Source organism: Cyprinus carpio, chromosome A6, assembly GCF_018340385.1.
Source record: "Cyprinus carpio isolate SPL01 chromosome A6, ASM1834038v1, whole genome shotgun sequence".
Lineage (NCBI taxonomy): Eukaryota > Metazoa > Chordata > Actinopteri > Cypriniformes > Cyprinidae > Cyprinus > Cyprinus carpio.
In genome coordinates, this window is record NC_056577.1 from 4,012,520 (window position 1) to 4,026,791 (window position 14,272).

The 14,272-nt window shown below is 33.7% G+C and overlaps 1 protein-coding gene across 1 annotated transcript in view; it reads left to right on the top strand.

Annotated features, from left to right (window-relative positions):
- Positions 1 to 14,272, top strand: part of LOC109080458 (plexin-A1-like) — a 123,970-nt gene that overhangs the window by 72,060 nt on the left and 37,638 nt on the right. The window contains exons 9-10 of the mRNA XM_042759170.1: positions 2,205 to 2,319; positions 10,645 to 10,845. Coding sequence (XP_042615104.1) covers positions 2,205 to 2,319; positions 10,645 to 10,845 — 316 coding nt within the window. The remainder of the gene's footprint in view (positions 1 to 2,204; positions 2,320 to 10,644; positions 10,846 to 14,272) is intronic.

Here is a 14,272-nt window from a genome sequence, read left to right on the forward strand (position 1 = left end):
ATTTCAATTCTCGCTTTTTCTCACTTCAAATTTATATCTCATAATTCTCACTGTTATCTCACAATTTTGACTATCTCATAATTCTCACTTTTTCTCACTATTGTGAGTTTATATCTCATCATTCTTTTTTCTCATTATTGTGAGTTTATATCTCATAATTCTCACTTTTTCCTCATTATTGTGAGTTTATATCTCATAATTCTCACTTTTTCCACAATTGCGAGTTTATATCTCAATTCTCGTTTTTTTTTCTCACAGTTGTGAATTTTTATATCTCACAATTGTTTAAATCTCGTAGTTGTGAAATTTTTCTCAGAATTGCGAGTTTATATATCATAATTCTGAATAAATTCTAAATTTTGAAAAAAAGTCTGAATTGTAAGATACAAAGTCACATCCACATGTGTATTCCACATTGGAAATAAGCTTCCATACATTTGAAGAGTTTAGTTTTAGTGCAAGGGAAAAACTCATTTCTTTTATAGTCTAATCCACACCCACTACACAACAGTACATCATGGTGAAGTACATGATCGTGTTGATCTCTTGTGGGTTTGTTTTTATTGTTTTTGTTTTTATTATTTTTATTTGACTAAGGAATATTGCATTGTGACATTTACAGATAGTCAGGCTGTACTGTCTTTATCTGTTTATGTATGTTCTTGCATATCTCAGACATGTTGTGTGTTTTCACCTGCATCCATTTGTTCTCCATCACGGCCACCCTCTGGATTTTCTCCTGCTGATTAGCAGATTATGTGTCTCTGGAGACGCAGCATTAGCAAACTGACAAATGGCGCCTCGATGGGGGATCATTACCTACACAAACACACAAACGCACACCACATGTGCTTGTGCCTCCTCACGGGACTCAGAGATGCAACAATTATGCAGCAGAATCCTTTAGTGCTGCTGAATAAAATACTCACAGTGCTCATAAAATTAGACAGCTTGCTGAATGATTTAGGGTTTTAAAGAAAAGTGCGATTTTATAAACTAAAATTGTCCTTTAAAAAAAAAATCATAAAAAAAAAAAAAAAAAAAAAAAATATATATATATTATATATAGATATTCTATCCTTTTAAAAAAAAAATATATATTTTATTGAATGTAAAAAAAAAAAAAGAATATAAAAATGACTTAATGAATTTTTAAGTATTTTGTTACATTATATATTTTACATATTTATATATTCTCTCTCTCTCTCTATATATATATGGCATTTTTTTTTTAAAATCAGTTATCTGGTTTATCTGATAACAGTTAAATCCTCATAGATGTTAAAAGCATTGTTTTATTGTATATAAAAATATAAAAAAAATTATATTTTCTCTCTCTCTCTCTATCTATCTAATCAGTTATCTGGTTTATCTCTCTCTCCTCTCTCTCTCGCTCTCTCTCTCTCTCTATATCTATTATATATATATATATATATATATACTCTATATGATATATATATATCTATCTATATATATATATATAGATATATATAATATATATACAATACATTTATATATATATAAACTTATTTTCTGATTTATCTAATAACACAATCCAATCTTTGTGAAACGCATTGTGAATGCTGCTCTTTGAGATACCAGATTTCATTAGGCAATCATTTCTCAACTCTGATTGGACAGCTGCTCTCAACGCAACAGCTGATTGGTCAATTACACCCAGTGCTTGAAACCATTATGAGGTCAGAGCTCTTTGTCCTAAAGCATCAATTAATTTATGTTGTTTGTTGAATAATTTGTTGTTGGTATTGGATTTTATTAATTAAAATAATTTTTTTTTGTTTTGGAGAGAGGAGTCTCGGTTGTTAATGTTTTTTTGTGAGATTCTTTAGTTTATTAATGAGCAGAGTGTCTGTGAGACGCTTCAATCGATTAAAAATGAGCCATTTCACTAATACTTGTTTGTGTGTTTTGAGTTTCTGTCTGTATGTACGGTTCGGTAGTTTTAAGTTTGTGCACTATTTTTTTTTTTGGCATTGATTTCTGTTTCTTTTGTCATCGCTCACTTTCTTTCTTAAACCGGAGACACCTACTAAAGTGGATCTTTGTGAGGGAATGAGAGATGATTTCACACTCTTTCATGGGCAGAATGAGAGCGTGTGAGTGAAGCGCTCTGCTTTCTGACTCTATAATGTGTTTTGGCTTGATTCTGTGTGTCTCATCTGTATTTTTCTGTATCTCTCCAGGTGCTTGTCCTGTGTGAACGGCTCGTTCCCGTGTCACTGGTGTAAATACAGACACTTGTGCACACAGAACGCCAACGACTGCTCCTTCCAGGAAGGACGCGTGAACATGTCAGAGGTAAGAAACACATCCTGAAATTAATGCACATTGCTTTTTTTTTTTTAAGAAGTCTCTTTTCTGCTCACCAATACATTTATTTGATCAAAATACAGTAAAAGTTGTGAAATATTATTACAATTTAAAATATCATAGTATCATACATCAATATCATATATCATACAATCATAGTAAATTCCCATTCATAGCAAACATCTGAGGAGGAGAATGGGATTTCTCTTATGGTTCTACATGACACCATTTGACAAAGGCGCTGTATAGCACCTTTAAAGAAAAAAAGCTACAGTATATAGCACATGCTGTGATGACGAGCCAATTTTTTGTGTGATTTAGCACATTTTTTTTTTTAGAGTGTAGTGTACGAGTTTATTTATATATATATAGTATATATTATATATATATAGATATATATATATATATATATATATATGTCAATATATATAATATATAGATATATATTATATATAGTATCTATACACCACACATATATCTATATAGTTTTTTTTGTATTTTTTTTTAAATATATATATTCTTTTTTGGGTTTTTTTTTTTGAATCAGTTTTTTTTTTTTTCACATTAAAAGTTTTAGTACTAATTTTGTGGTCTGATAATCATTTGCCACTTTTAGTTTTTTTTTTTTTTATATACATATGTCTATATATATTTTTTTTATTAGTTTTTATTTCAGTTTAAGTTGTTTTTCAATATTTATTCAAGTATATTTTTAAGTTAAGCTAAATTAAAATGAGAAATGTTGCCTTGGCAGCTAACTGAAAAAGTTTATTTTTGTTTTTATGTTTTACTATATTTCATGTAACATTAATTTTATTTCAAGTAACGAAAATGTTTTTTTTTTAATGGTTTGTTAACTATAATAACCCAAAGGTCCCGTTTACTGTAAAACATGCTGTGCTATGTAAATGCCAAACTGAATTTAATTTCCTCTCAATTCATCCAATCCGATCTGATGGATAAAATCAAGTCCCCACCCATTTTCTCCTCATTTAATATCCAGTTTCAGTGCATCACATTACGAGTGTCACACAGCACACAGTGCCAGTGTAATGGGCCGCAAACTGCATTTGACGTTGGGTTTAAAGATCGCATGAGTTCTGATTGGCTGTCATTGATTTGTTCTCGCTTTCACTAAGTTGACACTGGAAACCTGATGCGTCGCGGCGTGTTTATCTCTCGTGTGATCGCTCACACTTCCTCCTCCTGCACGTCCGTCCTCAGATTTTCACTCATGAGAAACTCAATCTGTTGTACTGTTGCGAGCGAGAGGAGTGAGATAAGACGAGAGAGTCGGGTCATCGATGCTCGCTCATTGGCTGAGTGTGAGTCCGCCGGGAATCTCCCATAATTCTGTGTTTTAAAAGCCTGTAGGAGAGCAGATGAAACGCGCTGGTTTCCTCTAATAGACTCCAGATGTGTGCGAGGGAGAAAGTGTGAGCTGAGCGAGGGGAGTGGGAAGGGTCTGGCACTGACGTGGGAGATTACATTATAGATGTGATGCCATGTATTTCACCAGAGCTCTGGCTGAGAGAGAGAGAGAGAGACAGAAGCAGGGAAGAGCCGTAATGAGGAGAGGTGGAAAATAAAGCGCGGGCCGCAGGAAGGAAAGGCGTGTCCGTCTGTGCACTCGCTTGATTGTCCCACGAACCGTCCGCTGAACATCGCTTGTGATGTTAGTATGAGTATAGTGTGGGTCTGGATGTTTCTCTGGAATTTTCCTATGAGGATAGGGTGGTTTTGATTTTATACATCTAATAAACTATGTTTGAGTCGGAGTTCATGCCGGTTCGCCAGAATAAATATTTTCCTGAAATCTGTTCACTTCCTGCCAATGAAGCATAAATTACTGGCTTTGAAATTATTAATATTTTTATTTAAAAGAAAATAGTTTTTTTTTTCTTTTTTTTTCCCGTGAGATATTTTACCACAGTTTTAATAACACTAGGCAGAGGTTTTATTCAAAACATTTTTTTTATGAATGTTTTCAAAATGATCTCACCAGGAAGAAATGAAAGTGGGAAATGAAACATTTTACATGTTTAGTCATGGGGAAATTTATTATGAGGAAATTTGAAAGTGATGATTACTAGGCTTTGGTGTCATGGAAATGTCGTGTAGTTTTCTTTAGCAAATATTCATTTTTACTAGAGCTCAGCTCTAAAATATTTAATTTGGCTAGAAATCAGTGTTTATGAGTGCAAATTATTTTTAATAATTTATTATAAATCCCAGTGTGTTCATTTCATGCAATCTGCTGTAATATAATGAATTAGCTGTGATTTGCACTGCCATTCAAAAGTCTCTTCTGTTCACCAAGGCTGCATTTATTTGATCAAAATATAGTAAAAAAGTGAAATATTATTATAATTTTAAACAGCTGTTTTCTATGTGAATATCTGTTAAAATGTAATTTATTTCTGTGATCAAAGCTGTATTTTCAGCATCATTACTCCAGTCTTCAGTGTCACATGATCTTCAGAAATCATTCTAATATGCTGATTTGCTGCTCAAGAAACATTTCTGATTATTATCAGCGCAAACACAATATGTTTTTGTGTAAACCGTGATGCATTTTATTTTTCAGGATTCACAGATGAATAGAAATTCCAAAAAAACTGCATTTATTTGAAATAGAAATCTTTTGTAAATGACTTTACTGTCAATTTTGATAAATTTAATGTGTCCTTGATGAATAAAAGTAATAATTTCTTAAAAAAAAAAAAAAAATCTAAGTGTCTCTAATCTTTTGAACAGTATCTTGAATAGTTTAATCAGAATGCACAGCCACTTTTGTTTTTAATGCAATGTAGTTCAATGTAAATCATGTTGACAGTTGTAATTAAGTTACTGGTGATTTTATGTACCTGCACTTAATTTTGCACATGCATTTATCTTTTCTGCACCTCTGAAGGTCTATGCTGAGCGTTTGTTCACCAGTCGAGTAGAAAAGCAAGAATGCATCAGTGATGGTGTCTGTTAGAGGCTAGGAGATGAAAAAGATTAGAATCAGCACGGCAGAAAGAGTCTGCGCTTCATTTCTAACAAACGATTTGCTCTTACGCTGTCTGTTCTTTCACTTCTCCTGTCACATCGCGCTGATATTCCTCCTGTAAGATTCCTTCTTATCTTCTCGACTCTTTTGAGAGCCACAGAACAACCAGGTGACGAGTGACAGCCGGTTTAAGTCAACGTTCTCCAACAGGAGTTTTATCACATGTGCAGCGCAACACGCCAGTCGTCATGACTACAGCACTAATTACAGCGCCTGCATTCCAGAGACCTTGAAAACAGGTCACATGGCCTTTAGCACCACCTCTGACCCCATTACCCACAATTCTCTGCTCCGGCATGCTGATATTCAAGCATGTCTGTCATTTTCAGCCTTTCTTTTCTCTCTGCTCTGTTCCTTTATTCTCAGTTCATATCTGATGTCTGTCATTTTATGTCTTTCTTTTTTTTTTATCTTTCCGCTCTCTCTCTCTCTCTGTCTATGTAATATTCATCGCTGGGATGCATTGGGCAGCTGAAGCGCAGATCTAATCCACTTTGAATAATTAAACCAGAGGAGGAGAAGAGAAAGAGAGAGGGAGGTGCAGAGAAATGACTTTATCAGAGTGATTACTTCCTCTCCTCTCTTGTCTTCTCTCTCTCTTTCTCTTTCTTTGTTCTTGGCCGACACCTTCTTACCAGCATGCATTCTCTCACGCTTCCATCGCTTTCACATTTATATGCATCACTTGTTATTTTTAGTGTGTCTGCTCCGTACGCTGGTGTGCTGCCTACCTAGACAGTATTTTTAGGCCTCACTGGCGTGCTGAAGCAGAGCCTGGTCCAAAAGATAGGCAGCAGCTCTGTGCTGTCTTGTAAGATAACTCGTTTCTGTTGAATTCTATAGAGGGGTCTCATTGTATCCTTCAAAAGACAATCTAAAAAGACCCATAAAAAACAATCCCAGAATGCATTGCGGTGAGTCATGATTCATGCTGCACTGAGGTGCGAATGATCGTGTTTGAGGTGTGAAACACAAGTAACACCAAGATTACTGGATTTGAAGTTGGACACGTTAATTAGTGGATCATGACACATAGTTGGAATCAGTATAATTCTAGAATTATTTATTATCTATGAATATTTTGAATTAGATTTTATATTTTCAGTTTTATTTTTCATAATTCTGGTTTGTTAATTTGTCATTTATATTATAATTTTTTATATTTCTATTTAGCTTTAATTGATTTTTTTGTTTTAGTTTTAGAACTTATTTTATTTCAGTTACTCGCCAAGGCAACATTTCTATTTTTTTTTTTTGTGTGTGTGTAATATTTAGATTTTATTATTTATATACTATTATATTATTTCTTAATATTTTGAATTAACTTTTCTGTGTATATTTTTAGTTTGTTTGCGTTTTGGTAATTTTGTTTCGTGAACTTGTCATTTTTATTTTTATTATAATTATTTATAAATTATTTCTATTAAGCTTTAATTTATAATTTCAGTTTTAGTTTTATAATAACTTATTTTATTTCCGTTAATTGCCAAGGCAACATTTTTGATTTTTGTTTGTTTTTCATGTAACAATTATATTTTATTATTTATTTACTATTATATTACCTTTTATTTTTATATTTTCATTTTTAATTTGTTTACTTTTTGATAATTTTGTTTTGTGAATGTGTCTTTTTTATATATATATATATTTCTATTATAACTTATTTTATTTGTTAACTGCCAAGACAACATTTCAAATGTTTGTTGAAGTTTTCATGTCATATTTCTATTTTATTTTATTTTATTTCAATTACCAAAAATATTTTTAATAGTTTCAGTTAACATTAACAGTGCTGATTGATATTTATAAAACAAATAAAATAAGTTGTAATTGTACATTTTGCATGTGCAGTTAATTTATTCAAATATTTTTTATTGTTACTGAAGAATGACCATAAATTTTACAGTAACTGTTACTCATTTAAGTGAATTTTGAGACGAGAGGCCTGTGCGACACAACTGCATTTACTAATTCATTTGTCTGTGCCACTGCAAGTATAACGAAATACTCAAAACATCAGTAACACACTGCTCACGCTTTGCTGTTCATTTTGTTGAATTAGCACTATAAAGCTACTTGTCTTTGTCAGTTATTTTAAAAAGAGAGAACTAAATACAGAGTTTCCCATTGCATCCGTTTATTTTTTCACTGAGCAAACTCACATTTCCAAACTTGTAGGCTGGACGTTCCCAAAGGAGCCTGAAGGCAGCAAAAAATCCTCCAAGATAGCAGACAGAGCCTAGAGAAATATTGACTTTCTTCATTCAGTATGAAAAAGTAATTCAGCTGCACCCAATAATTGTGTGTGCTGTGTATTTATGCTTTAATTGTCCAGTTTTTAGCATAGCAACATTTGTTAGTAGAGTCTTGTGTTCTTTATATCGGTTACTTTTGAGGCTCTATTTCAGTTAGGATGCAGTCTTTGAAGGCAGTTCCCTATGTAGACAGCACTGGCGGCTCACTAGGGAACAGATCCTGGACTGATGAGGTCACTATAGAGAGCGTGTCGATGGGTAATCACACACTGAAGAGCTCTGACATCTAAACGACGTTTGCTTTCCATTCAATTTAACACGGAAATATTTAAATGAGGCCATTTAATTTAAATAGATTGAATTTAAAGATTTAAATTAGTTCAGCACACTGACTTGAGAATGATGGGTGGCTTTCTGATGGGCTTCTTGAAGTCGTGTTACGGCTCGTTTTCCATTTATTGCACAAAGCTGTTTTCTTCAGTGTTGAAAGTGGGTTTAATGGCGCTTGAGCTTCGGGCCGCTGGAAGGATTTGGACCGGAACAAATATTAATGTTTTTAATGTGGGAGATGTGATATTTTAGGGGCAGGTATGGCATAGTTAAAGTAAAACCAATAGCTGCTTCTGCTGCAGTGTTAATACTTGTGTTTGTGCACACAAAACCATTCAAAAGTTTGAGCTCACCAAGGCTGCGTTTATTTGATTAAAAAAATAGGAAAATATAGTACATATTAATAGTAAATACAGTAAAAATTGTGAAATATTATTACTAATTAATATAGGTATTTTCTATGTTAATATCTGTTAAACTGTAATTTATTTCTGTGATGTGCAGCTGTATTTTCAGCATCATTACTCCAGTCTTCAGTGTCACATGATCTTCAGAAATCACTCTAATATGATGATTTGCTGCTCAAGAAACATTTCTGATTATTATCTGAAGTGTTGCTGCACAATATTTTGGTGGAAAACGTGATGCATTTTATTGTTCAGGATTCACAGACGAATAGAAAGTTCAAAAGAACAGCATTTATTTGAAATAAAAATCATTATAAATGTCTTTACTGTCACTTTTGATCGATTTAATGCATCCTTGATTAATTGTATTTTTTGTCTTTTTTGTTAGAGTTATTGTATTGTTGATTAACATTCGAGTTGTACTTTATGCCCATATATGAAGGATTGTTTTATTATTTTCTTTGACTAAAGGATCTTCAGTTTGACTGACCATAATGGACGTGGTATAGCCATATTAAGCTCAAGGCTTGATTCTGCAGAAGCCCTTCAAAAATATTTTATATTAAATACTTATTCAGCAAATATCCTTCCTCATTGCTCGTTTACATCTGTACGGTTGCTGTGGTTTGCAGAGGTGTGGGCGGCTGACCGGACGCCGCTGTGGTCACTCTTTACGCTAAATAAGCAAAAGTCAGGAAACCAACGCTGTTACCAAAAATACAATCAGTTTACAGATGAAATCAGGATAACATCAGAAGAATCTCCTTCGGTTTGAGGAGGGCTTGCCGTCTAGACACCTGGAGGAGTCCAGTGATGTCTGCTCTTGGTTTTATCCTCACACCACATTAACAGCTGATTTCATCGCTTCATTTAGAAGAGAGAGATCTAATTCTTTCTCAGACTGGAATAACTACTTCCTCTTCTCTCTCTCTCTCAGTTCTCTGAATATTTTCCCATCAGTAACACAGTTTTTATGGTGTTTGTCCATAAGAGCTTTTCTGTGGCTGCGGAGTGTCAGCTTCACGTCTTCGGTCCTCCTGTTTTTCTCTCTTTAGTGCTTGTTGACGGGCAGCGTTTCTGTCCAACACACACTCTTCAAAGGTTTGGGGTCAGAAAGATTAGAAATGAACACTTATTCATTAAGAACTCAATAAATTAATAGATGATTTAAGTTGATAAATTCTTAATGTTAAGAAATTTTTATATTTATTTTGTTTTAATTTTTAAGTAAATTTTTTTTTTTTTACATTTATGCATAAATTTGTATATATAAATAATATAAATATAAATAATTAAATACTTTTTAATATTAATATTATGAATAATTTAATACTTTAATAATTTTATTCAGCATTGCTGCATTAAATTGATCAAAAGTGACAGTAAAACTATTTATCATGTTTTTCTTTTTCATATGAATGCTGTTCTTTTGAACTTTTTATTAATCAAAGAATGATGATGTTAACGAACTTAAAATGATTTTTAGTTATTTATAAATCCAATCCAGAGATTATATAGCCATATATTTTTAAACATTTCTATGAATAAATGCAATATACAATTTATATAAAAATAATTAAATTGAAAAAAAAAATTATATATGTATAAATTAAGTCAGTAGGATTTTAAGCAATTACTAAATTGCTGCTTTCATTCATCAAGGATGCATTAAAAAAAAAGTGACAGTAAAGACATTTATAATGTTACAAAAGATTTCTATTTATATTTTAAACTTTCTATTCATCTGTGAATCCTGAAAAATAAAATATATCTCAGTTTCCATAAAAATATTGTGCAGCACAACTGTTTTCAACATTAATAATAATCAGAAATGTTTCTCGAGCATCTTTGGTGAGCAGAAGAGACTTTTCTTTCAGAATCATTAAAAAGTTTTGAACATCCAGTCATGGTTTGAGGTCTTGACTGATTTGACTCATGTTTTATTCCTCAAGTGTACACACACACACACACACACACACACACACACACACACACACACACACACACAGACAGAGCAGTGAAGTATTCTGGGATGTCCTCCAGATAATGTCAGTGTCCAGCTCGTTTCTCCTGCAGGTCTTTGCGTGACGTTGTTCCATATGTTCCCCATCAGGCTTGTTTAACCCAATGTCAAATATGTCAGCTGGTCTAGACGACTGATCGCTCGATGTCCTTCCTGTGTTTTGTTGTTTCAGTAAGAATTATGTCCCTTTCCAGAAGTGTTTGTGTCAGCTGATGATAACAGATGTTGGTCTTTCTTTCACAGGACTGTCCTCAGATTCTGCCGTCCACTCAGATCTTCATCCCCGTCGGCGTCCCGAAGCCCATCAAGCTCTCGGCCCGCAACCTTCCACAGCCTCAGTCCGGTCAGAGGAACTACGAGTGCATCTTCCACATCCAAGGCGAGACGCAGAGCGTGACGGCGCTGCGCTTCAACAGCTCCAGCATCCAGTGCCAGAGAAGCACCGTGAGTTACACACGTCATCTCACCACAGCATCAACACAAGCAGCTGTTGATCCAGACACAAACATACTTCAGGTTTTTTTCCATTCAAAAGTTTGGGGTCAGTAGATTTTTTTGGGAACTAAAGACTCTTATTCATCAAGGATGCATTAAATTGATCAAAAGTGCCAGTAAAGACATTTATAATGCTACAAAAGATTTCTATTTCTAATAAATGCTGTTCTTTTAAACTTTCTATTCATCTGTGAATCCTGAAAAATAAGATTACCACAAAAATATTGTGCAGCACAACTGTTTTTAACATTGATAATAATCAGAAATGTTTCTTGAGCAGCAAATCAGCTTATTAGAACGATTTCTGAAGATCATGTGACACTTATGGAAGTCTATCTTTGCCTCATTAGAAAAAATCATGCTTCGGAAAATCATAATTTTGAGATATAAAGTCAAATTTATGCCACAAAAAGATGCAGTTATAAGAAAAAAAAATTGTCATAATTATGATTAAGTGTCTCATAATTTTGACTTTTTTTAAATATTATAATACGGACTTTTAATCTCATAATTATGATTTACCAAAGCCTGTTTTTGTTTTCTTTTATGCGGCAAAAATGATCTTCCTCAGAAGACTGGAGTAATGATGCTGAAAATGTAGCTTTGCATCACAAGAATAAATTACATTTTACAATATATTCACATAGAAAACAGCTATTTTTCAAATAAATGCAGCTTTGGTGAGCAGAAAAGACTTCTCTCAAAAACAATAAAAAAAAATCATTTTTATGCATTATGCTGTTTTTAAAGACTGTATAATGTTCGCTGTAGCGCCTCTTGTGGCAGTGCTGATAATGCAAATGTTAATATGAAATTAATATAAGTTAATATAAATCTTGCATATGAGTTTGCATTCACGCACTTGCATACAGTAACTTATAATGATGATGTATGATATAATCTTCACTTTCATATCAGCAGTGCTGCATTGATTATGCAGTGTTATTTTCAGATGAAATCACATTAAATTAGATTGAATCCCACAATCTAAATCACATGATGATATCAGTGTTTACATACACACCAGTGCATGTGACGCTCCTGATAACGCATGCAGACCAATGCAATGATAATCTATGCTTAATCCACCGTCCTCAGCATGTGCATGTGTGTGATATGGGTTATTCATCCGGAGTGCATAGATTATAGTGAACTTGTGTTATTCCTACACACTGTTACAAACATACTTAATAACCAGCGCATTGATCTAATAAGAAGAACTGCAGATGAGAACAGTATTTATATCCAAACACACACACAGTGTCTTATTGTTTTGTTGAAGCAGCACAGATGGTGGAGGATTCGTCCTGCTGTCCGTTATCATAAACAGTTTGTGTCTGTGTAGATGGGCGTGTGTTTCTGGACTCGAGCTCTTCTCGTTGTCTCAGTTTGGCTGTGTGTTTCTCCCCGGATGATTGGGTTGTATTGTGTTCTCGTGGTTTCCATCTGAAGGCTCTTCTTGCACTCTAGTGGTCAGAACCGACCCAAAAACTGCATCAGACACAAACACACTCCTCCCTCGTGGCGTCTGAACCGCTGTGATCGTGAGCTGGCGCTCGGATGCATGGGAAAACCACAGCTGGCATTCCTCTAACTGGATAAAGCTGCGCTCGCAAAGCAGGAAGTGAGAGGGGCTCATGGGAAATGTGGTTTGAAGGGCTGTCAAGCTAGATGATGACAAATATGTTTCTGAGCTGAGCATATACACTACTGTGTATCTCATCTGCTCGTTTATTTCATCAAACATGCTTTAAAAATCATGAAAAAAATATAATTTAAAACAGCTGTTTTCTATGTGAATATATAGTAAAATGTAATTTATTTCTGTGATGTGCAGCTGTATTTTCAGCATCATTACTCCAGTCTTCAGTGTCACATGATCTTCAGAAATCATTCTAATATGATGATTTGCTGCTCGAGAAACATTTCTGATTATTATAAATTTTGTAAACTGTGATGCTTTTTATTTTTCAGGATTCTTCAATGAACAAAGTTCAAAAGAACAGCATTTATTAAATAGAAAATATTACAAAAGTCCTTATTGTCTCTTTTGATGAAGTTTGCCGAATAAAACTTGAAAAATCTTACTGACCCTATTTGGACGGTAATTGATATAAATATGGTAATTAGGGTAATTAAGAATTTTTTATGAATATATTTAATATTTAAATGTACATATGTCTGTATAATAATAATTGGCAAATAATATTTTCTTTAATATTTTCTATCAAAATATTTTCTTTATAATAATATAATCTCTGGATTGGATTTATAAATATAAAAAAAAATAAATAAACATAAGATAACAGTATGTTTCTGTGGCTGCATTACACATGCTTGATCACGTTGCAGCATTTATCCCTGAAGACATGTCTGATGTACAGTATCAGCACAGACTGTCACTGTGTTTAATTCATCTTTCTTTATGAAGCCCTTTCAGTCTGTCAGAAAACAGGCTGGGAGGAGAATAGAAACGAATAGAGCGGCTCTCGTGCAGCTGATGTGTGTGTGTGTGTGTGTGTGAGGTGCAGCAGAGTTCTGATGAGAACCAATTAGAGGAGACACAGATAAAAAATGATGATTAATTACAGTGTGAGAGCGACACAGCAGTAATAGATACTACGGTAAAGAAAAATGAAGCAAGAGAGAATGAGAGGAGGAGAGAGACTGTAGCCGGGGGCAGTTCAGGAACAGCAGAGGCTTTTAGAAACTCACTGCACCTGATCCTCTGTGTGTGTGTGTGTGTGTGTGTGTGTCGGGACAGCAGATATAGAACTGCTTTAAATCGTTAATCACTTAGGAGAAATAAAGTTTATAATTGAGTGTGGAGGGACTTGAGAGTAATATTATTTTAATGATAGTTATTGTATGAAGATGAGTCAGAATGATGCATTATTCTCTCACTATTAAATGAAGTTTAGGTGGAAAACAAAAAGCCATGATTTTACCACAGTTTAGCTCACAGCAGTAGTATCAGAGTATTTAATTAATTACATTATTCTATACTTGGTTGCTTTTTATTAGTATATATCTCGCATTTGAATGAATTGCAATTATATTAGTCTGAATGAGGTCAGTTTGATATAAGCACACACTCTTATTTTAATATTTATTTGCTTTGGGAGAATTGAGACATTGAGAATTACAACATCCCCGGAGTAGCAAAGGTCCCACTTCAGGACACAATAGCCAGGGTCAGAGGAAGGACGAGATCATTAAACCATCAGCTGAATCACTAAATCAACATCCTTCAGCGTCCCACATGAGACTCCAACCGCCAAACATATGATCACTGCTGTGATTGTGTGGAGATCAGATCAACAAGACAAAAGAAAGATACTATGACTTGGCTTATTATAGGTTTGAAAGGTTCACT